The sequence below is a fragment of the Neodothiora populina genome (genome assembly GCF_041146345.1).
Source record: "Neodothiora populina strain CPC 39397 chromosome Unknown canker_contig_11, whole genome shotgun sequence".
In the NCBI taxonomy this organism is placed as follows: Eukaryota; Fungi; Ascomycota; class Dothideomycetes; order Dothideales; family Dothioraceae; genus Neodothiora; species Neodothiora populina.
In genome coordinates this window covers 116,945-138,920 of record NW_027191410.1, presented here as the reverse complement: position 1 = coordinate 138,920, position 21,976 = coordinate 116,945, and the positions used below count along the sequence as shown (strand labels likewise).

The window sequence follows — 21,976 nt, the reverse complement described above, 5'->3', positions numbered from 1 at the left end:
TAATACGAAGGAAATAAAGCAAGCCTTTATGCGAGATGTAAGGACCGTGAATGCACAGCCTGTCCTGGCAATCACTACGATTGTGTCGGACAAGGATACGGTGGCATGCGTGTACCGGCGGATGACTGAAACCTTGCTGTGGTGCTGTAAAGAGTGTGATTTCACAGGAGGAAGGTTACGACTACCAAAAGCCTGCAAAACCTGCACTCCTTGCACGCAACATCAAATTGTGAAAGCAGAGGACAAAGGAAAGCGCATTAGTCGTTGTGAGACCGGGGCAGTAAATGACCTGTATCACTGGCCGGCCAAGCAATCAAAATATGGTTTGTATGCGAGGCGCATCGACATGCATGCGCCAATGAAGGTGTTTATGGAGTGCATGCCTGGTGTTTCGAATTAGAAAAGAGGGGGCCAAGGTTGACAGAGGCTGATGTGCTGTGATAGATTCCTGATATGGAAGGTTCGGCTGAACGACGATCTATCTGGCCAAGTCCTGCATGTCGCATCATGCAATGCAACTTCAATCATGCCATGGACCGGCGAAGGCAGCTTTTTCTAACAATAGACCATGAAGATGGCCGTCTAATTGGAACATTCGCCGAATTCTCCGCGCGAATGTCCTCAAACAGGTCATAAAGGACCATGTACGCATTTCGCATTACCCCATGCAAAAGGCCGCAGCGTCACAATTATCGGAAGAGAAGAGTGGATTGCACGACATGGCGCGTTGCATTGCGGTCTATCAACCAGGTTGATTACATGTAGGGTAAACAAACCTTATGGCGTGCGTATTGATCTTGGCAACACACGCGTCAAATAGGCGACAGCATGGTCATGGTCATTCATTTTTGCACCTCTAACGATGTCTTCTAGAGCGGCAAACGTTTGTGCTTCCACTGGCGACCACCTGCACCACCGTACATGGCGGCGCCTTGACCAGATCCTTTGACTCTGTATTCGTGAATTGTGAGACCTTCAAGTCCGACGGGACCTCGGGCATGCACTTTGTTAGTGCTTATACCAACCTCTGTGCCGAAGCCGAATCGCATGCCGTCGGACATACGCGTGCTGCAATTCCAGAACTTACAGGCGCTATCGACGCCGTTCTGGAATCGTGTTGCAATTTCTTCCGAGCATGTAAGGATTGCATCAGTGTGGTGTGAACCATGTGTGTTGATGTGTTCAATCGCCGAATCGACGGCGTCCGTGTTTTTTGAGCCGCGGGGCATGGTCTTGATGGCCAGAATGAGGTCCAGAAATTCAGTATCATAGTCGGAAGGGACTGAGTCCTGAAGCATAGCCGCCTGGTGCTTGTCGAGTTTCTCTTGCAATGCAGCTTTCGATTCTGCATCGCATCTTAGTGATACACCCTTGGCTAACAAAGCAGTGGCAACACCCGGCAAAATCGTAGTCAACGCATCTTGATTGACAAGCAGAGACTCTAGAGAGTTGCATGCTGCAGGATAATCCGTCTTCGAGTCGACGATAACACTGCTAGCCATTTCAGTATCGGCATCAGGATGGATGTAGAAATGACATAAACCATCCGCATGACCTAATACCGGCATATGCGCCATACGCTGGCAGTGTCGGACAAGTTCGTTGGAGCCGCGAGGGATCACTAGATCAATGTACTGGCTGAGTTGGAGCAGAGGATCGACCGCATCTCTGGTCGTAACGAGTTGGATCGAGTCATTTGGGACATCCGTACGATCGAGCGCCTTGGCGATCACTGTAGATATAGCCTTGAAGGACTCGGTGGACTCCTTGCCGCCTTTGAGAATTGCTGCGTTGGCCGATTTGATGGCTAGCGAAGCGATGTTTGCTATCACCTCGGGACGGGCCTCGAATATGATCAACAGAACACCGATAGGGCATGTTTGTCGCTGTAGCACGAGTCCATCATCGAGTTCTGTACGCATGTCCACTCTGCCAACTGCTCAAGTTAGTTGGTGGTCACGTGCAGTGGTGAATAGAATATGGTCGTTGCTCATATATATCAAAATTACAAGAGCTGCTCATAATAGACCGAAAATAAAACTTACCAGGATCCTCGAGGTTCTTCACATCCAATATACCCTTGAGCATATCCTCATACTTACCCTCCCGCGACAGATCCAGCCTTTTGAGAATGCTCTGGCTGAGCTCTCCATTAGCGGCCGAAGTCGTCGCGATCTCTAGATCGCGTGCGTTGGCTGCGAGGATATCATCTCTGGCAGCGAAAAGGGCATCGTGAATTTCCTGTAACGCTGCGTTTCTGGCGTCTGCGGATAAAATCCGAAGCGTGAGAGAGGCTGTTTTGGCCGCTTGTGCGGCGGCCTCGGGAGACCCGTTTGTCAGAGACATGCTTGTTCTTTACCTCTCTAGTAGTCTAATTGGAATTGCTGATTTGCGTGCTGAAAATTATGCGCGGTCGCGATGTAAGAGCCAGCCTACTTTTACTGGGACTGTAATTGGGTATATAAAACTCGATGGTTCTCTTACTGCATTAGTCACTTTGCCTCTTCGCCAAGCATCCGAAGTCTGGAGTGCGGAATCGGAGCTGGCGCCAAAGATGCAGGTACATTTGAGCAATCAATTAATCCACTTCGAGCACAATAATATTTATCAGCGAGGCAACATTGTTAGGATGTGTGATATGGGGCACTCATTCTGATGATGATAAGCTTACGATTTGTCGGCTCAAGAGACGACCAGCGGTAAATCAAGTGATTGAGAAATTCGACAACGATTGCATCTGTCGTTCTGACCGCACGAAGCATGCAGGTACTATATGGAAATAACCTTAATGGTAAGGACCGGACGCAATTACACGAAACACATTTCGAGTTGTGGTGTGTTCTTTGTCGCCATGCGAGGGGCAAGAGGAACAAGTCGGCCATGTCTGAATTGCAAGTCTTCGTGCAAGCTTATAGTCACTTTCATAAGAACAGCCATTTCGACCAGTAGTGAATATAATAACCTATGGGGCATTGTCCGTTTGCACCAGATCGTCCTCTTCATCTCCGACCTTACACACATGTCCGCTCAAACAGACGGTATGGTAAGGTAGTATATGATGTTTTTTTCTCCTGAACAACCTTCTTGTTCTTTGTAGCCCATCATTGGCTCATCCTTATCGTTATCAGCCGTCGATCCGCAATTGTGCATCATCACTTTTGCAGGTCTATTCGACGAGTCTTCACAATATGCAGAAGGATAGGGAAGGAAGAAAGAACAAAGTGTCCATTTTTTAGGTCGTGTCTGCTCGATTTAGTAGACCGCCGTCCGTCTCCAACGCCAGCACGGTGCATGTGTTTTCTGTATTTCAACAATAAAGTGCCGCGAGGAGAACAAATTACAAACATTGTTCGTCTCGCAGAAGTCACGTTGGTTTTGGCAAGGAAGCCCTCTCATTGGGAGTAGAATTACTTTACCAACCTCTGCCCTGCATCTTCTCACCCTCGCCCATGCTACCGCAGTTGATACCGACAATAGCCTCGCCAAGGCCCTGACTGACCTCGGCCAGCACCTTGGCATCTCTGAAGTGAGTGGTGGCCTGGACAATGGCCTTGGCCCTCTTGGCCGGGTCGCCGGACTTGAAGATGCCAGAGCCGACAAAGACACCATCACAGCCCATCTGCATCATGAGCGCAGCGTCTGCTGGGGTGGCTATACCACCGGCGGCGAAGTTGACGACGGGCAGACGTCCCAATTTGGCCGTCTCCTTGAGCAATTCGTACTGCACGCCGATCTCACGTGCGTAGGCCCGGAGTTCGGGCTCGGACATATTCTTGGCGCGCGCGATGTCTTGGTTGACGGCCTGCATGTGTCGGACGGCCTCGATGACGTCTCCCGTACCGGCTTCGCCCTTTGTTCTGATCATGGCAGCACCCTCGGCGACTCTGCGCAGGGCCTCGCCCAGGTTCCGGCATCCGCAGACGAAAGGCACCTTGAAGGGGCCTTTCTCGACGTGGTAGATGGGGTCCGCGGGCGTCAGCACCTCGCTCTCGTCAATGTAGTCCACGCCTATTGCTTCGAGGATCTGGCACTCGACAATGTGACCGATGCGGGCTTTGGCCATGACGGGGATGGTGACGGTAGCCATGATTTCCTTGATCATCTGCGGGTCGGACATGCGAGCTACACCGCCGTCTTTGCGAATGTCTGCAGGTACGCGCTCCAGTGCCATGACGGCGCATGCACCAGCTTCTTCGGCGATGCGAGCCTGAAGTAGACTTAGTAACTTTGTTCACATGTTGAAAGTCCACAATGATATATCAATCTGAAGATTTTGGATGGAGGGGCAAATGGCATAAGTCATACTTGCTCTGCGTTTACAACATCCATGATGACTCCACCCTTGAGCATGCGTGCAAGGCCAGCCTTGACTGCGAATGAGGTGGCATCGTGGCCATTGGTGTCGTGTTTGCCGTTGGTGGTGGGGAGTTGGGTGGCCATTGTGGGATATGTGCTGTACAACTAATTGCTTATATGCTCGACTGAACACGAGGTTTGGAGTAAAAGCGGGTTATTGGTTGTCGAGGGAAAGAAATGACAGACGCGAAATAATAATGATCAGAGAGAAAGGAAGAGATGATTCATGTGTTGATGGCACAAAAACTCAATGAGTCACTCACTCCCCCAGAAACCACACTTAATACTGTCAGAAATTATTTTGTATGATTTTACTCAAGCAACCGACTTTCTAGAACCTTTTTTAGGTCATACGATTCACCCAGGCATATGAGAAGGAAACTCAATCATGCGGGCGTCTGACCGCGGCGATGTCGGTGCTTTTCCGTCTTTATATCCGGTGGCGTTTGATTTTGGAGAGTGAACTTGCGGAGAACATTATCAAATCAGATCAGATCTGTGGGGATGTGGTTGGACCCCCTTCTCGCACATTTCCAGCAAGCACCCGGCGGCCGTGCCGCTATCGCTTTGTTGACCCTCTTTGACCGGTCGTTCTGAATACACCAATATCGTCCTTCCGGCGGGATACTGTAAGATACTGACTCGGCCATTGGAGTAAACGAACCTTATCCACGTGTGCAGCTCATTCAGGTATTGTTCAACGGCCTGTGGTAGACCAGCGATTCCAAGGCAAGACAAACAGTGGAGGCAATACGGTATGCTGCTATGCATGAGTCGGCTGTAGTCCATACATCAAGGCCAGAAATGTAGCGCAGAATAGCTTCAAGATAGCACAAAACAGTCAGCGGAGCAAAGTCAAGCGCATACACCTCATACAATCGTCGGATTCATATGCTAAATTACAATGTGCTTTTTCCCTTTCTTCAATCGCATATCCTCATTAATCTCCACTCAACGCCCTCGCTCTCGTGATGCCTGCCAGTTCTGACCAGGCAGAGCTTCCGCCGAGATTAGGAGTATAAGACCCCCGAACCGTGGTGGGGCTCCACTCGTACTCTGCAGACGGTCTAACAGCAATACCATCATCGTCACCAGTGACGAGTCTGACGCCAGCGCCCTTTCGTCTCTGTTGTTCTTCTCTTCTCTCTCTTTCGCCTCGTACACCATCGATCTTCCTGCGCTCGAGTTCCATGACAAGGTTCTTGAAGTATACCTCGGCCGCGACCGTCTGGCTGTAGGCTAGCGGGGTCCAATCGTAAGAGTTCTTCGCCAATGGGTCCGCTCCAGCAGACAGTAAGACTCGCAGTGCCTTTAGTGACCCTGCAGCGGACGCGTGATGTAGTGGTGTGTCGCCTTTGTTGTCTCGACTCTGTACCGAAGCAGGGTAGGTGGGGTGCGATAGTAGCAGAGGAATGAGTTCTGTAGACGACGGGTGCAGGCATGACATTGAGATCTATAAGCGCCGAAGAGATCAGTGGTTGCTCTCGTGAGAGAACACTGCGCCTGACAACGACTTACGGCATCGAGGCCTTTCTTGTTTGTCCAAGGGATACATCTCGGGAAGCGCTTGATCAGCATTCTGCCGATTTCGACCTGACCGTGTCGACAAGCTACCATCAGAGGCGTGTCCCAGTCCACATTCAATGAAATCTCCTCGGCATCGTGGCCAGCATCGAAGAGAAATTGCTGCAGCGTGCATGTCAGCTATCACACTACTTCAGTCATGATATGCGCACGACTCGACAATGACAAGGACTGACCACAATTTCTTCAAAGCCCGCCTGCGCAGCAATGTGAAGGCTGGTGTTGCTCTTGTCCTGGTAGTCTGGATTCTGAAGCAGCTTGGGATGCGACTGCACTATGCGCTTGACGATCAAGACATCGTTGAGGAGGATGGCCCGTCGTAGCCGGGCTGAAGCGTCTATCATGGCGTTCTCTGCGCTCGAGCTGCTTCCCTCACTTCACTTCACTTCATCGTGGACACCCGAGGTGGATGATTAGATGGACACGGCTGAGGTATGAGACAAATGACTTTGCAGGCGCGCCTACCGTATTACGGCGCACTCTTTGTCTACTACGACGACGACGCTGTTCGGAGGAGCATACAATCAGCAGTGCAGGTACAGCAGTCGAAACAACAATTGTTTACCTAAGCAGTATGTTACCGCATCCCATCGATCGTATGTATGCATGTGTGGACTCTGAACCAGTGAAAAGCCCCACGTCATGCCGAGGCGGGCGCGCGCCGGACAACGCGTCTATTCTTGGACCATTTGTGGAACTCGCCAATTAGTGGAAATCAACTAGGTACCTAGGTAAGGTAGTTACTCCGAGGTTGCAGATACAGCAGGGTATCATCAGCAGCACAATTATACGGCTACACGTACTAACAGTGAGGACTAGTCAAGGCATACATGTGTTGTCGTTTCGAAGCACTCTAGATGAGAAGACAGAACGTCTCATTGTTCCTAAGTGAAACTCGTACTGTTTGTACCCTAATCGTACCTACTCTTTGCCCCAGCGGTGAAAATGCTCCCAGCGCAAGTTGATATCTGAGGAACGCCCGGGGAAAGTAAATAAAAAATCAAACCCTCGTCCCATTCCCCCCCAATCTCCAGATTCGTCGTCTGCTCATATGGTACACAATACATGCTATTTGTCGGTTGATGACATGGTTGTTCGCGCAAAACAAAAAGCACAGAAAACACAAGCGCCGCTTAATGCAGGTTCTCGACCTTGAAGTCGCCCGCCTGGTCGGCCATGGCTAATTGATTTTTCCTGGCGCGCTTCTTGAGCACGTTCTCGATGAAAGCCTCGCCGGCCTTGTAGGAACTGCGGACGAGAGGGCCGCTGGCACAGTACAGGAATCCCATGTCCAGGGCACGCTGTCTCCAGAGCTCGAATGTCTCCGGGGTCACGTACTCTTCGACCTTCATGTGGCGCTTGGTCGGGCGCATGTACTGGCCAAAGGTCACGACATCGACGTCGACCTTGCGGAGTTCTGTGTTTTGTCAGCACGTTGCGAACGAGATTCACGAAGAACGAATGTCGACATACCCTTCAATGTAGCCCAAAGCTGCTCCTCGGTCTCGCCAAGACCCAACATCAAACTGGTCTTGGTGATCAGACCCTCCTTGGCCTGTTTCGCAGCATTCAAGACCTCGAGACTCTGTCTGAACTTTGCTCTGCGGTCGCGCACGAACGGCGTGAGCTCTTCCACCGTCTCCATGTTGTGTGCGTACACGTCCAGTCCACTCGTGGCCACCATGCGCACCATGTCAAGGTCACCCGCGTAGTCTCCCGTCAGGGCCTCGACCAGCATAGTGGGGGCTTTCTGCTTGATCTTCATAATCGTGCTTGCAAAGTGTCTAGCGCCGCCGTCTGCCAGGTCATCACGGTCGACTGAGGTGAGCACGACGTATCCGAGACCCCATCGACTGAGGGCTTCTGCGGTGTTTTCGGGCTCGTGTGGGTCCAGCGGTGGAGGGGCCCGCGAGGTTTTGACACTGCAGAATCTGCAGCCTCGAGTGCATGTGTCTCCCATAAGCATGATAGTAGCCGTGGCTGCAGATTTGTCGCTACCACCCCAGCAATCCGAGATGTTGGGACACCGCGCCTCCTCGCACACAGTGTGTAGATTGAGGCCTCGAAGATCATTCTTGATTTTCTTGAAGTTGTCGCCGATGGGCACGGGTGTCTTGAGCCATTCGGGGAGACGAGTGTATGGCTTCTTTTTCCCGGCCGGTCCAACCATTGCCGTCTTGAGCTCTAGTGCCTCATGGACGGGAAGAGGAGGTTCGGGTGCACCGACGAAGTCTCCGAGAGCAGGACCGGTGTTCAGACGGTCGCTGAATGAGGTGCTCGGACGGGCTCTGGTTTTCGTGGCATTCGCTGGTGGCGTATCGGCGACGGCAGTGGCGAGGGAGCGGGTTTGGTATATTGAGCAGGGCCGGAGTGAGCGGCGGATCTCATTGTGAGAGGAGAGTAATCGCCGCGAGGCTGGTCGTATTGTCGCCATGATTCTGTGGTTAATGTATGAGCAAAGAGAAGAAAACCTCAAGGTCAACAAATGCAGATGGAGTAAATGGTCATCATTAATTGTTGAAACAATCTCGGCGGCGGCAGCGGGCTGAGGCGGACTCCAATCAAAGGACCCTGGACCCTATGTCCCGAGATAAGATAAGATCTCCGCACTCACTCGCGCGAGAACCTTAGTGCCTTGCCTTGCCTTACTGTACCATACCTTCGGTGAATCAATAAGTGAGATTGGAGACCTGACGGACGGCTCACTGTACGACAGCAGCGGATGCTTGACATGCTGCATCCGTCTTTGCTCTTATGTCTAGAGAAGCAACGACCCAGTATGCCTGCGATTAGCACAGACCACATGACTATATAAATTAGATCTACTTTCACCTTCAATCGTAGGATTACTTCTCTTATCCGAAATAAAGTCAAGTAGCCAAGATGCTGTCGATTCTGCGTAAAGCCCGACTGAAGGACAAGGAGATGCGCATCCTCATGCTGTATGGTGATTGCCGACGACCGCATAAGCAAAGTTGACTTACTCACGTATCACAGTGGGCTTGACAACAGCGGCAAGACATCCATAGTGAAGAGCATCATGGGCGAGGACATCCACAGTGTGTCTCCGACGCTTGGTTTTATTATCAAGACCATTGAATATGATGGGTGAGCCCCATGAACTTGCATTGCAGGGGTCTCGACTGACATAATTGTGAACAAGCTACAAGCTCAACATCTGTGAGTGCGACTGCTATGTGCTATAGCTATGCAGGGGCGGCTCACTGAAACATAACCACTGCAGGGGATGTTGGTGGTCAGAAGACACTGAGGACATACTGGAAAAACTACTTCGAAAAGACAGATACCTTGATTTGGGTTGTCGATTCCACCGATAGAGAGCGCATGGATGACTGCCGACAAGAGCTCGCAAGCCTGCTGCTGCAAGAGGTATGCACAGAATGTTTTATGACAAAGTCTGGCCAGCGCTAACGTAGGGTCAAGCGGTTGACGGGTGCGAGTCTGCTGGTTTTCAAGAACAAGAGTGATGTCCCAGGCTGCATGAATGAAGCCGAGATCCGCGAGGTTTGACGTCCTCTCGACAGCATCTGCATGTTCACAATCTTGACAATTTATGAAACAGGCCTTGCGACTCGATGACATTCATACCCATACGTGGACTATCATGACATGCAGTGCAATGACTGGTCACAACCTTCAAGAAGGCCTCCAATGGGTAGTGCAAGACGCCAAAGATAGGTTGTTTTTGTACTAGTGCTGTTTGGCTAGCTGTCCTCGAACACCGAGATGGAGCACAGAGTTAAACACTTTCTCGGTAGGATCATCGTCTCTATATCTGTACATCGCCTCCGAATCCCACCGGTCGTCGGGGTTGTTGACCGCTGCTTAAGGGCTTGTGGGGCAGGATCGCCATGACCTGATACAACTTGCCCATGCCCTGAGGACCAACATCGACCAACCTCTTCCAGGCACCCTCGATTCTCTTCACCACCTGGGTCAACTCCTCCTTGCCTCCGGCTACTGCTCCTGCATCTACACTTGTTGCGCCCGGCAACCCGCCTTTAGACCGCTCGATAGCGACCTTGACCAGCTGAGCCACGCGCTCCTGAATACCCATGGCGGTGAGAAACCTCGCTTGGTCGACAGGACCATGGACCTCGACGCCGGGAGAAGCATTGAGTGCGGCCTCGGCCAGAGCTATGAAGTCGACGTCTGCGCTGAGGTCAACGCGGCCCGGTTCGTGAAGTGGAGACACGATGCGGTGGGCCTTGATGCCGCGCAGTGAGTTTGTTGGGATCGAGGCAGGGGTGCCGTAGTCCAGGATCAGAGCTGCTCCTGAAGGCGTCTGTTTCTCGATGGCTTTGGGTGCTTGTGAGGGTGTCGTGGACGCATGAAATATGGTGGAGATGTCTTGGTTCTCTTTTGCAGCCGTGTATAGCGCCGATGCCACGGGACTCTCGCCTCCTCCTATCCGCACTCCGAACTCAGCTGCATACGACAGACTCTCGGGCGATATCTCGATGACTGCTCCCGGTGTGGTTTTGAGCGCTTTGTATCTGTTCGATGTTTCTGGTAGATACAAAGAATGTGGCGTTGACGCTTTGGCTCGCGTGAGTTGGAAGTCGGGTACTGGCTGGTCCTGTTGCGATTTCGGCGTTCCCAGCGTCTGATGGGTAGAAAAGGGAGGAGTCGGCGAGACGACGAGTTCGCGCCATTGGCTTTCTTTTGATGCTGAGGATGCACGTGGATGGAGAGAGTGTTTGCCTGTGCGTGTTTGGATCTCCGTCGGCTGCTGTTGGGGTGCTGGAGGCACTGACTCAAAGACATGGATCGGGAGGGCATCGAAGAACTCATGCGCAAAGATAAACGGCGTGCTGTTGGCGTCTGGATGGCATATCAGCAGCGAAGATCAATGGTGATCTCGGAAAGTGCAGGCATACCTCGCGGAACAAAACGTATGTCCTCGCACCAGATGACTTTTAGATCCGGAGAGTGTTTGCTTGTACTACTGTAGCCAATCTCAATCTCCTCAAGAGGGTTATCTCCACAAAGAAGCTTATGCTGCCTCTGACGGAGTGAAGGACTCGCTTCCACAAGATAAATGCCTTGTATAGCCTGAGCGAGCGGCTTGAAATTGCGGATCGTCTGTCTCGTCTGTCAGCTTTCCACCGCAACATTGCCGCATAAAAAACAATAAACAGGAAATAGCACCCTAAGCATATCATCCATCAAAGTCCCTCTCCCAGGACCCATCTCCATAAGATACACACCCTCGCTCTTCCTGCCCTGCGCAATCCACTCCGCGACGACCCACAGTCCAATAAGTTCGCCAAAGACCTGCGAGATCTCAGGCGACGTGACGAAGTCGCCTTTCTGGCCGAATTGATCGCGTCCCTCGGGCGCAGAGGTGTAGTACCCGCCGTCCATTGACGTCAGGCATTGTCGCATATACGTCGCCACGGGGATTGGGCCGGTCGTCTGATGACAGTTGCGTTAGGTGAGTGTGTCTTGCTGAAGTAAGGGGTTGGATTCGGTAGCTTACTGTGATGGCTTCTCCTAGGTTCTTAGCTAGTGGCGTGGACCATTGTCTTGTTGTAGAGGCCGAGGTGGTCGAGGACGAAGACGAAGTCGTCGTCCATCTTTTCGCGCCGGGACACCTCAGTGCTCGTTGTGTTGGTTGGAGTCTGGTATTATTTGCCAATAGGCGGGTCGTGCTCCATATCCGTTCCCTCATCATGTTTGTGGCCAGAATGAACTGTGATTGTAGGATGTTATGTACCTTATGTGGTTTATATTGCCCGAAGGGAAAGTCATGATTCGAATAGATCTGGACCCTGATTCGTCCGGAGGTGAAGCTCCATCTCCGCCGCCAGATACGTCGCAACTTTAGCGCCAAAACAGAAGGTAGTACTTCTATACACTCTACGTCACTTTGCAATTATCACGGGCACGAGAATACTCTTCGTTATAAGGTAAGATTCGCTATGGTCGCATATGCGGGGCGACAGCCAAACCAGAGAACAAGCTTTTACATTCGGACATTGCGTCTCTTTCTTACAATTCCGGGGCTCTATGAAATCATGTCTATCTCCTTGAAGAGCGTCGACTCTTGATCTTGTATTCTGCTGTCTCACACTATTTACTGCGCTATCTGATTGCTGCATCGGTCGTTATATCTGTGTCGCTGCCGACGTCTATCCAAGGCGCGGGTGCCCTTCTATAGTTTAGCCTTCTCGACAATCGTAGGCTGCATGAGGTTGCGCATGTCCTCGGCAGCTTCGTTGAGGTAGTACGACATGCGGTCGCAGCCGAGGTGTTTGCTGACGATGTTGAACTGGATGCTGTTTTCATTGATCATGTATGCGATTCTGTTACATGTGTTGAGTCAGCTATACATACTCCTTACGTGCGCACGACCAAAGGCAAGAGTAGAAAATGGATGATAAACTTACCCCCAACCTGGATCAATGACCTGTGACCAGCCATAACCGTTGAAGTATTCGGAACTCAGTTGCGACGAGGAGATGAACCAGCTGCTCGAGTACGAGAAAGTGGGATCCTTGAAGAGCTCGGGAACCTCCTCGCCCTCTTTGATCAGCTTCTTCAATCCGAAAAGGTGGCGATCCACTCCCTTGCCGTCAGACGCTGCAGTGATGTACTCGACATGGGCTTGGACTGCCTTCAACAGACGGTCCCTGCAGTCTTCAGTGGACACGTTGGGATCAGCCATGCCATCACAGAATGCGACACTCTCAGTGCTAACACTGCGACAAGTTTCCGTTCTGCCTTGCTGGAATCTGCGTGTTGCAGCAGATTCATAAGTCGGTCGGTTCTTGCCATAGAACTTGTGATAGGCGAGCTGAATGATCATTTGCACGTATGCGTCCGGTGAGCACTTGAACTTCTTGATCAAACCCTTGCCATAGCCTTGATATGCTTGCACACGAAGATCATGCTCGCCAATGACCTTGGTGAAGTGGGCTTGGGCGCGATCGATGTCTTCAAGATTCTCTGGCGAGAGCTCAAAGCGGATTGGGGTGGGGTCAGCAAGGTTCGATCGGATTGACGGGTTGTCATAGTCTAGCTTGTTGTTGAAGATGAGATAGTTGACGTAGTCATTCAAGCGGTGTGTAGGAGTTCCGTCCATCATACTGTGCTCGCCCATGAAACCGGAAGTACCGTTATCGTTGACGATGAATTGCAAAGGCTTGTCGAAGAAACGGTTGCTACCATCACCATGCCAGTACTGATGGGCACGTTCTTCAAGAGTCACCGGCTTAGCATCGTCAAGGCAGACCACGAAGGAAGCTGATTCGATGGTCTCCAGAGCTGTTTGGTTGGCAGGGTTTGTCTTGATGAGTGACTCGCGCATCTCCGTCCAGGTATCTCTGTTCTCTGTGGTCAAGATACCGACGCTGGGTTGCTTCTCGGCGATCTCGTAGACACGTCTGAATTGCTTCTCTAGCTCGCTAGTGTTGAGTTGCTTGCCAGCAACCTCGTGCTCGATCTTGAAAAACTGGTTCTTACGCACAACCACAATATGTTTGTGGGTGTTGTGTTCGTACTTCTTAGGGTAGTCAGCTGGCTTCGCAGGGATTCTGCAGCAGTTGAACATGAACTCATATGAGCTCATAGCGATAGGCAGCTTCTTCATGTACTCGGGTTCCAAGGAACCTTGATCGACCTGAGCCTTGAAGTCCAGCACAGACGTAGTAATAGCAGCAGCTCGTTTGGCAGGGTCCCGTCGCTTGCGGTCATCTCTGTGAGAATAAAAGTATGAAACGTAAGGCACAACGGGATCGCGGTATGCTAGATATGCAGCCTCATTCCACCACTCATAGATCCAGTTCTTGACGTTCTTGTCTTCACGCTTCGCTTCCAGACGTTTTTGGAGTTCTTGACCCAGGCTACCTGAGGCGAGGAATGACTTTACAGCCTTCTGAGTCGTAGCATATTCCTCTTTCGACAGGAGTGGAAGGACTGAACGTAGATAACGTTTACTCGTCTCTTCTAGGGTGGGGACAGGCAAGCGAGGGAGTGAGTCCTCGAATCGAAGCATTGCACCTTTCGACGCATCCTCCTTATAGCCTTGACTCGACATTAGAACCCAGTCTTGGGATATGTCGTAGTGAAATGATATTTTGACGACTCACCTGCGGGAAGGGTTGACTGTTTTCGTGTTGGGGCCATCGCGAGTGTCTATTACTTAGGTCAGTTCGCCCATCGTCCATATTGAGCAGAGTAGACTGGCCTTTGAACTGTTGACAAGAAGGTGCGGGCGGAGTAGTGGGGTGCGAATAATGCGCCCTTTGGCAGCGAACATCACAATAATCCAAAAGACAGAAGCAGGTCAAGATGCAGGAAAACAGCGAACCTTTGTCAATATGACTAAAAAAAATACTCTTCTACGTATCCAGCTTGACGGAATTATGTGAGACGCTGTGAACTACAAGTACCCTCGGTCCTCCGGCTCAGGATTCATTCATGTGCTGCGAGCTTGTGTTTCCATTGTCGGGACCGCTCAGAAAGAGCCGAGGTACAGCGACAGCCTCGACCCCGAACCAAACCATGCGGGGCGGACCCCAGAGCGCGTGCATTCCTTGGCGCAACTCGGGCCGAGCTTCTGCGGAGTACTTATACTGTAAAGCAGCCGTGCCAAGGTACCTTTCACGCAAGGTACAAGTTCAAGGAACGAAATCAGTCGTATACTGTACGTACAAGTTGCGCCACAAACATTGAGCAAACAAAACATATTCGCAACAGTGAACATGATCCCTGTACTTCTCTTCGCATTGTATGCCTACAACAGCTTGCCTATGGAGGACTGAAACGCAAATGGATTGGCCGCCGGGTCACGTCCGTATAAGTACGACACGGTAGGTCTTGAAGCTGATAGCGCTGCTGATAAGAGCTCAAGAAGCCGCATAGGCCTGCCCATTGTGATTTAGTGTCATCTCGGCCAACACGATTTGGCCGTCTCCAGCGACCAAGGCGACCAGACCTTATCACGACCTTATCACAAATCACTGTGTTGCCTTTGACGCATTGGTCAGGAAACAATACGATAAGTGGCATTATATCTTCAGAGTAGGTACATCTCGAGTGTCCTGCTTGTTCCGTCTCTTACTCGCAGTCACTACTCAATATAAGCAGCATAGCCTAAGTTCACATCCCTTTCATCTTCGCATACTTCCTATTTCTGTCAACTATTTAGAAAAGCACTATGCCTTTGATCGCTACTCAAACCTCATGGGAGGATGTTGCAGCAGCAGCGCAGAAACACCGGGACTCTACGATCGCTGCAGTAAAGCCTCCAGTACCGGATGTCCCCTCCGATCTACCTCTCAATGTCACAAAGCTTCCTGCAACCCTTCTGTCATCAGAGGAGGTGTCCATCACTGAAAGCCCCCCTGAGGTGTTAGTAGCCTCGCTGTGCCGAGGAACTCTCTCCGCTGTCGCGGTCGCTAATGCCTTCTTGAGACGGGCTGGCCTTGCGCAGAAGCTTACGAACTGCATAACTGAACTTCTACCAGAACGCGCTCTCGAGAGGGCGGAGTTCCTCGATGACTACATGGCTAAGAACGGCAAACCTATTGGTCCTTTACATGGGCTGCCCATCAGCGTCAAGGAGCACATTGGAATGGCTGGCTTGAGTCTGAACGCTGGCTTTGTCTCCTGGGCTGATCGAGTGGCCTCGGCGGATGCTCATATTCTCAGTCTTCTGTGGAATGCTGGTGCTGTCTTCTACGCTCGTACTACTGAGCCACAGACCTTGATGCATCTCGAATGCTCGTCTGGACTTTTCGGCGTCACAGTAAACCCCTATAATCGCAACCTCACCAGCGGAGGCTCCTCAGGTGGTGAAGGTGCTATACTGGGCATGCGAGCGTCCTGCATGGGAATCGGTACAGACATCGGAGGAAGCATCCGTAGTCCGGCTGCCAATAACGGAGTCTTTGGTCTTCGCCCGACCACTTACAGACTTCCAATGGGTGGCTTCAGTTCGTCAATGCCAGGACAAGAGCACATCGTTGCTGTCGTTGGTCCTCTGACTACATCTCTCGAAGGCGTGAAGATGTTCATGAAAACGCTGATAGATCAGAAGCCCTGGCTCACCGAGCCCTCTCTTGTGCCTTTCCCGTGGCGGGATACCAGCAGTGAATCGCTTCTCCGTGTCAAAGATGGCAAGCGCAAACTCAAGATCGGAATCATGAAGGACGACGGCGTTGTGAGGCCTCATCCGCCAATCCTCCGAGCAATCAATAAGATTGTTTCCGACCTGTCATCTCATAGCGACATTGAGATCGTCCAATTCCCACCATACAAATGTGACGATGCTTGGCGCATAATCAGTAGCCTCTACTTCGCAGATGGAGGCAACGCAGAGGCTTCAGCGATCGAGGCGTCCGGAGAACCGTGGCGGCCCATGTCAGAGTTCATCATCAAGCAGAACAAGAACCTCAAGACCTTGACGATTCCAGAGCTCTGGAAGTTGACCTCAGAACGTAATGAATACCGAGCCGCGTTTACGAACCACTGGAACAGCGTCAGCGGCTCTCTTGAGGATGACGACCTCGTAGACGTTGTTTTATGCCCAACAGGCCCTGGTGTCGCGCCGGTGCTCGAGACTGCGCGTTATTGGAACTACACATCCCTCTGGAACTTGCTGGACTACCCTGCACTCGTCTTCCCGACCGGACTAGCCTGCACGCCGGAACTGGATACCAAAGAAGGAGGTTACACCCCTCGTAACCAGAGCGATGAGTACAACCAGACAATCTGTAAGTTCACGGTCTCTTAATTGTCACAGATTGTCGTACTGATTAGATGTAGACACTCCTGAGGCGTATCGAGACGCACCTATTTCCTTGCAGCTAGTAGGTAGACGATATGAGGATGAAAGGGTGATTGAGGCGATGGAGATGATTGCAAATGCCGCCAGTTTGCCATTGAAGGTATAAATCCTGCCGTACGTAGATTCTTGATACGGTCGAGTATTACATCAAACTTTTTTTTGCAGTAGTGTAACCATCTTGATGCTTTCAGCTACTCATACAGATACCTTACTTGCACTGTCTATGCGTGGATAGGACCGGAATGCTGAATTACGTTTTGGGTCCTCGCCAATCGCTTCACATCTGAGCTATAACGCTAGGTCTCTTTCCTCTTTGATGTCCAGCAACCAGAAAAGCGAGTTCTAGAGCTTGTTTCTCATTCAATCTGGGATCACAGAAAGTCTCGTAGCGCAAGCCAAGGTCTTCATCCAGGAGACCGACTGAGCCTCCGGTACATTCTGTTACTGCATCACCGGTCAATTCGAGATGAACACCTCCGAGGAAGGATCCTAGAGAAGAATGAATGGATAGAGACAATGACAGCTCTTTGAATATGGACGCGAAAGAACGTGTCTTGATCCCGGACGTTGTCGAGCGCGTGTTTCTGCAAGGTTGTCAGTTCTTATTCCGAGGTTCGACATATGATATGAGCTTACCCGTGCATAGGATCACATTGCCAGACAACTATATGCCCACTCTTCTTCACAGCTTCGATGTGGACGGGCAGGAGCTCCTCCACCCGACCTTCTCCGTATCGAGTGATGAGCGTGACCTTACCGATCTCTTTGTTGGGATTGACCACGTCCAACAATTGCACGAGATCTTCAGCTGGAGTCGTGGGACCAACTTTGATGCCGATGGGGTTCTCAATACCACGGAAATATTCAACATGGGCATGGTCGGGCTGTCGAGTTCGATCGCCAATCCAGAGAAAGTGTGCCGACGTGTTGTAACTGCCTGTAGGATCGCTATCGTCGATAGCATCTTCCTGCACGCTGCCAGAATGGGCGTCTGCGTCTGACGTGAATCTGTTAGGTGGGTGTCTGAGTTGTCTGGTCATAGCAGCCTCATATTCGAGGAGTAGACCTTCGTGGCTAGTGAAGAGATCAACGGTCTGCAATTGGCCCGCAGTATCTGCACCAACGGTACGCATGAATCTCAAACTCTCACTGATACTTTCGACTATCTTAGTGTAACGAGTCTGTAGATCCGGGTCTCTGACATGTCCAAGGTTCCAATCCAGCGGACGATGAAGGTCAGCGATACCTGAAGACAATTGGGCACGCACGTAGTTGAGAGTGGCAGCAGAGTGGAAGTATGCTTGAACCAAGCGATCCGGATCAATCTCGCGCTCATCGGCTGGGTAGCCGTTGAGGATATCGCCTCTGAAAGATGGCATGGTCTTGCCGTCGACGGTCTCCGTCGGGCTACTCCTTGGTTTTGCGTATTGGCCAGCCATGCGCGCAATGCGAACCACGGGTTTGTTCGCGCCCCAAATCAGTACCAAGGACATCTGCAAGAGCAGCTTGATCTTCGAATCAATCGCATCGGCTTGACAGTAATCGAAAAGCTCCGCACAATCTCCACCCTGGAGCAGAAAAGCCTTTCCTAGAGCTACATCACGTAACGAAGCGCGAAGTTTCCAGATCTCGTTTGCTGTAACAATTGGAGGAAGACGAGTCAATTTTGCGACAGCTTTCTGCACGTGTGCAGGGTTCTCATAGTCCACTGGTTGCTTGATTGGCTTCGAGCGCCAGGCTGGCAATAGTCAGTCTGATGACTGATTCCAGTACATTTGGGTATGTCATACACGAAGGCGTCCAAGCATCTGTTCCAACATGCTGCACACTAGCAGAGCCCGAGTCGGTTCCAGTCATGGCTTTGTCCAAGGCACAAGAACTTCAGATATTGTACCTGATATTTCCTCAATCAGCTACCTTTGACTTCTTATTACTGATTTGCAAACTTCAAGCAATTGTGCTCTGCAAAGACAAAAAGGTAGGAAAGATGGAATTTCCACAAAAATAATGCTAGTTCTGTGACAGGCAAGGAAATGGATTCTACTAACAATCTGATGACTACGGTATGACTGAACTCTAGAAAAAGTCGAGGTACGGCAAGGTATGTACCTTATTTGTGAGAGACCCTTGGCATCCGCTAGCAAGCTCACCTGATGGTACAGACCCTGGTCTTGGCACTACCAGACCGGATATAGGATACTCCGTCTCGGTTCTGTATACTACCTTACTTTAGTTGCACCTTGATGTTAGTGTTTGATATTGAAGAACCGCAAATTGTGTACCTCCAAGATCATGGCCGAGCCTCAGCCAACTGATATTCAGGAAGGTGATCATGTGCCATCGGCGGAAGATCGTAAGGCTGCAGCAGCACTTTCCAATCTCGATGCCAACACCGAAAGCAATAATGCATCCAGACAAGCAGATACAGAGGCCTTAGGACGAGCAATGCAAGATCTCAATGTCCGCAGTGATGCTACGGCTGGAGCTCAACAGGAAGGCGTCAACTCAGCAGTAACGAGGAAAGTTGCGAAAGTTGATGCCACGGATGTGACCTTACTCGTGAGTAGCATGGTTCTGAAGCATGGTAGGAAATGCTGACATTCAACAGGTGCAGCAATTAGACATTCCGAAGTCAAAAGCAACGGAGCTGCTCAAACGCAATAATGCAGACGTCACACAGTCCATCTCTGCTTGGTTGCAAGCACTGTAGTTTGAGATGGAGGCGACAAGGATGAATCGTCAATGAATCCTAGGAACATCAATACGAATTATGACATGGCCCCATGACCTAAGCAGGTGTTTAAACTACGCAATATCAAAGTTATACTTGCCACTAACAACAAATATCAAGTCTCGACTCACCGTGACGAGTGGTTCAAGCAGAGGTGAATTCTGCTTCTTGGATGGTCTTATCACTCTCGCAACTGAGGCGGCGTCAAAATAGTTCTCGTTCGTGACTAGACTTGGCCCATGGTCTTTCCACCTCATGTCTGAGCAATCCAAGGGTTAGCCTTTTTTACGGTATCGTATTACTGAGGCAGGAAGCTCAGCCGATGCGCAATAATAAAATAGCCATCAGCATGCGGAAATATCGGAGTTTAGCCATAGGTCTTAATGTTCGCCGAAATCCAACTTCCTTCAACACTGAACTGCAACAAGTACTTGTACCCTGCAATATTGACCTGCATTTTGTTGAATCGCCCTGCCAATTCTGTATTCCTCGATGATCTATGAGGTGTTAGCGATGCGTCCACTTCAGCAATTTCAGATTCCCGTGGCGCGGTCAGCGTGCGCAAATGTACCTGTGTGTCTTCGAACGCCAATTTTGTTCTCTCGCACCGCCTCTACCAGTCGTGCACCGCCTCGAGCCACTCCCGTTCCAGAGTACAAGGGACGTATTCCTAGAGCACCTCAAGCCGAGTCTCCGAGTACTGTGCAGGTGCTCCGAGCAATTCCTGAAATTCCAAAAGACGAGCGAACGAAGGATGAGCGATACAAGAGCACATTCAGAAGAGTTCTGTCTGCTATGTGTGCAGCACCAATTGCGATAGTCTTGACATATGTCATGTATCAGAGACGTAAGTTCAGCTCGCAACCTCCCGGTAGAGTAATTCTAATGAGCTTGTAGTTGTGCTGGGGGTCGAACAGAAGAAATATACGATTGTCCGTGAGGCGAGCGAATGAAAATGCGACTAAGCTAGTCAAACATGGGTTGTGAATTTACTAGGCGCGCTCTACAGTACAGGACGCACTATCAACGGAATGCAAGATGCTTCACAAAAAATGTATACCACCATTGAACCGATCAGAATAAATTGATGCCTGGCAGGTCAATTCAGACGTTGAATGTGCACTTGGCTCCGATGCCTACCATGCAGTATGACCTCCATCAATCTTCATATCTGCGCCAGTCATGAAACTGCTAGCGTCCGAGATGAGGAAGACTGCTGCGCCCCGATACTCTCTTGGCTCACTGAGCTTTCCCAGCATGTTTTGTGTTGGCCAATCCCGACGTCGCTCTGGGTATTGCTCAAACAGCGCCTCCACCATCGCCGTCACGATGTAGCCTGGAGAGATCGTGTTGACACGGATGCCGTGTTCACCCCATTCTGAAGCAAGGTTGCGAGCGAGTTGTAAAACACCTGCTTTGCTTGCATTGTATGCGGAACAAATCAAGCCCTGGTGCACTTTGTGTTAGTCTGATATTCAAAACGTCATCCGAATTCAACCTGGCTCAAACTTACTTTATTGGCAACACTCGCACTCATCGACGCAATGAATGCCATGGAACCCCCATTGCCATGTTTGATCATTTGTTTTGCTACAGCTTGCGCAGTCATGAAGACGCCTACGAATGTTAGCTCGCAGGAACAACAATCATCTGAAGTGGCAGGCTCACCTGTGATGTTGACCTCAAACATGGTGTTGGCGTCTTCAGCGGTGTATTCCAGCGCAGAGGTCTCTTGCTGAATCCCAGCTGCAGCGACCAGTCCGTCCATTCTTCCCTCTTGGTCTGAGATCTCTGTGATGATCTGGTTCAATTTAGGAACATCACGAACGTCGATCTGTCGGTAATGCAGAGTAGTGCCCAGTTCCTCAGCGGCACGCTGCTGAACCCGGTAGAAGTCGGGCGATGGCTCGCTTAGACGGTCCAAGCAATAGACTGGATGATTTGCGTTCACATCAGCTGACTTCGAGATACTGATTCCGCTGCGGAGCGAATGTCCATACCTGTAGCACCTGCCTCTAGCAGTCCTTCTGCTTGAACTAGTCCAAGGCCACGCGCACCGCCCGTCACAAGCACCACTTTGTCATTCAATGCAAACTCTGGGAGACGCTTGGTTGTTCCCAAAAAGGTCGCGGCTTCTTTGTTTTCCTTGAGGTTTACAGCTTCCTCCTTTGGTGGTTTGGGAGGACCGCGCCCAGGGACTGTTGGGTTGCCCAGAGGTGTGTTTGTGAGCAGGTTATTAGTCAACCGCGCGGATGAAGCACTCATCATGCGGAACTGAGGCACTCCGGCTATACTCTGCCCACTCGAGCGCAGCAGCCGCTGCGTGAACAATTGACGAAGATGTGACATCTTTGCTATAATTGCAAAATGACAAAGAGCTAAAGCTATCAAAGACTGAAGTGAGACTATTCCTTCAAACCACAATTCCAACGTCTTCTTGCGGAGACACTTTTGAGCAATGGGTGCAAGAATGAACAGAGGAACCTGAG

The 21,976-nt window shown here is 50.8% G+C and overlaps 12 protein-coding genes across 13 annotated transcripts; 4 read left to right on the top strand and 8 right to left on the bottom strand.

Moving 5' to 3' along the window:
- Nucleotides 1–869: 869 nt before the first annotated feature.
- AAFC00_000326 (uncharacterized protein) lies at nt 870–2,346 on the bottom strand (the record flags this gene model as incomplete). The annotated part of the gene is made up of 2 exons (XM_069342856.1): nt 870–1,936; nt 2,046–2,346. 2 exons carry the CDS (start codon nt 2,344–2,346, stop codon nt 870–872), a joined length of 1,368 nt encoding a protein of 455 aa, XP_069200146.1.
- Nucleotides 2,347–3,412: 1,066 nt separating this feature from the next.
- On the bottom strand, nt 3,413–4,440 carry AAFC00_000325 (uncharacterized protein; the record flags this gene model as incomplete). Its single annotated transcript, XM_069342846.1, has 2 exons — nt 3,413–4,207; nt 4,306–4,440. The coding sequence occupies 2 exons, from the start codon at nt 4,438–4,440 to the stop codon at nt 3,413–3,415; spliced, it is 930 nt and encodes a 309-aa protein (XP_069200145.1).
- Nucleotides 4,441–5,296: 856 nt separating this feature from the next.
- AAFC00_000324 (uncharacterized protein) lies at nt 5,297–6,284 on the bottom strand (the record flags this gene model as incomplete). Its single annotated transcript, XM_069342836.1, has 3 exons — nt 5,297–5,809; nt 5,875–6,042; nt 6,117–6,284. The coding sequence occupies 3 exons, from the start codon at nt 6,282–6,284 to the stop codon at nt 5,297–5,299; spliced, it is 849 nt and encodes a 282-aa protein (XP_069200144.1).
- A 789-nt stretch (nt 6,285–7,073) lies between these two features.
- Nucleotides 7,074–8,374, bottom strand: AAFC00_000323 (uncharacterized protein; the record flags this gene model as incomplete). Its single annotated transcript, XM_069342826.1, has 2 exons — nt 7,074–7,357; nt 7,414–8,374. 2 exons carry the CDS (start codon nt 8,372–8,374, stop codon nt 7,074–7,076), a joined length of 1,245 nt encoding a protein of 414 aa, XP_069200143.1.
- Nucleotides 8,375–8,823: 449 nt separating this feature from the next.
- AAFC00_000322 (uncharacterized protein) lies at nt 8,824–9,655 on the top strand (the record flags this gene model as incomplete). Its single annotated transcript, XM_069342819.1, has 6 exons — nt 8,824–8,882; nt 8,938–9,048; nt 9,104–9,120; nt 9,185–9,330; nt 9,385–9,465; nt 9,524–9,655. The coding sequence occupies 6 exons, from the start codon at nt 8,824–8,826 to the stop codon at nt 9,653–9,655; spliced, it is 546 nt and encodes a 181-aa protein (XP_069200142.1).
- A 75-nt stretch (nt 9,656–9,730) lies between these two features.
- Nucleotides 9,731–11,638, bottom strand: AAFC00_000321 (uncharacterized protein; the record flags this gene model as incomplete). Its single annotated transcript, XM_069342808.1, has 4 exons — nt 9,731–10,785; nt 10,842–11,046; nt 11,113–11,379; nt 11,444–11,638. The coding sequence occupies 4 exons, from the start codon at nt 11,636–11,638 to the stop codon at nt 9,731–9,733; spliced, it is 1,722 nt and encodes a 573-aa protein (XP_069200141.1).
- Nucleotides 11,639–12,118: 480 nt separating this feature from the next.
- Nucleotides 12,119–14,224, bottom strand: AAFC00_000320 (uncharacterized protein; the record flags this gene model as incomplete). Of its 2 annotated transcripts, XM_069342796.1 has the most annotated exons (4): nt 12,119–12,269; nt 12,354–13,989; nt 14,055–14,100; nt 14,153–14,224. In XM_069342796.1, 4 exons carry the CDS (start codon nt 14,222–14,224, stop codon nt 12,119–12,121), a joined length of 1,905 nt encoding a protein of 634 aa, XP_069200139.1. The 2 variants fall into 2 exon arrangements, with proteins under 2 accessions (XP_069200139.1, XP_069200140.1); XM_069342795.1 differs by lacking the exon at nt 14,153–14,224 and having other exon boundaries at nt 14,055–14,091.
- A 900-nt stretch (nt 14,225–15,124) lies between these two features.
- AAFC00_000319 (uncharacterized protein) lies at nt 15,125–16,862 on the top strand (the record flags this gene model as incomplete). The annotated part of the gene is made up of 2 exons (XM_069342784.1): nt 15,125–16,682; nt 16,735–16,862. The coding sequence occupies 2 exons, from the start codon at nt 15,125–15,127 to the stop codon at nt 16,860–16,862; spliced, it is 1,686 nt and encodes a 561-aa protein (XP_069200138.1).
- Nucleotides 16,863–17,033: 171 nt separating this feature from the next.
- On the bottom strand, nt 17,034–18,613 carry AAFC00_000318 (uncharacterized protein; the record flags this gene model as incomplete). Its single annotated transcript, XM_069342772.1, has 3 exons — nt 17,034–17,340; nt 17,393–18,494; nt 18,547–18,613. 3 exons carry the CDS (start codon nt 18,611–18,613, stop codon nt 17,034–17,036), a joined length of 1,476 nt encoding a protein of 491 aa, XP_069200137.1.
- Nucleotides 18,614–19,048: 435 nt separating this feature from the next.
- AAFC00_000317 (uncharacterized protein) lies at nt 19,049–19,466 on the top strand (the record flags this gene model as incomplete). The annotated part of the gene is made up of 2 exons (XM_069342762.1): nt 19,049–19,315; nt 19,365–19,466. The coding sequence occupies 2 exons, from the start codon at nt 19,049–19,051 to the stop codon at nt 19,464–19,466; spliced, it is 369 nt and encodes a 122-aa protein (XP_069200136.1).
- A 513-nt stretch (nt 19,467–19,979) lies between these two features.
- Nucleotides 19,980–20,440, top strand: AAFC00_000316 (uncharacterized protein; the record flags this gene model as incomplete). Its single annotated transcript, XM_069342751.1, has 2 exons — nt 19,980–20,334; nt 20,385–20,440. The coding sequence occupies 2 exons, from the start codon at nt 19,980–19,982 to the stop codon at nt 20,438–20,440; spliced, it is 411 nt and encodes a 136-aa protein (XP_069200135.1).
- Nucleotides 20,441–20,623: 183 nt separating this feature from the next.
- AAFC00_000315 (uncharacterized protein) lies at nt 20,624–21,836 on the bottom strand (the record flags this gene model as incomplete). Its single annotated transcript, XM_069342740.1, has 4 exons — nt 20,624–20,935; nt 21,001–21,104; nt 21,156–21,419; nt 21,488–21,836. 4 exons carry the CDS (start codon nt 21,834–21,836, stop codon nt 20,624–20,626), a joined length of 1,029 nt encoding a protein of 342 aa, XP_069200134.1.
- Between the last annotated feature and the right edge of the window lie 140 nt (nt 21,837–21,976).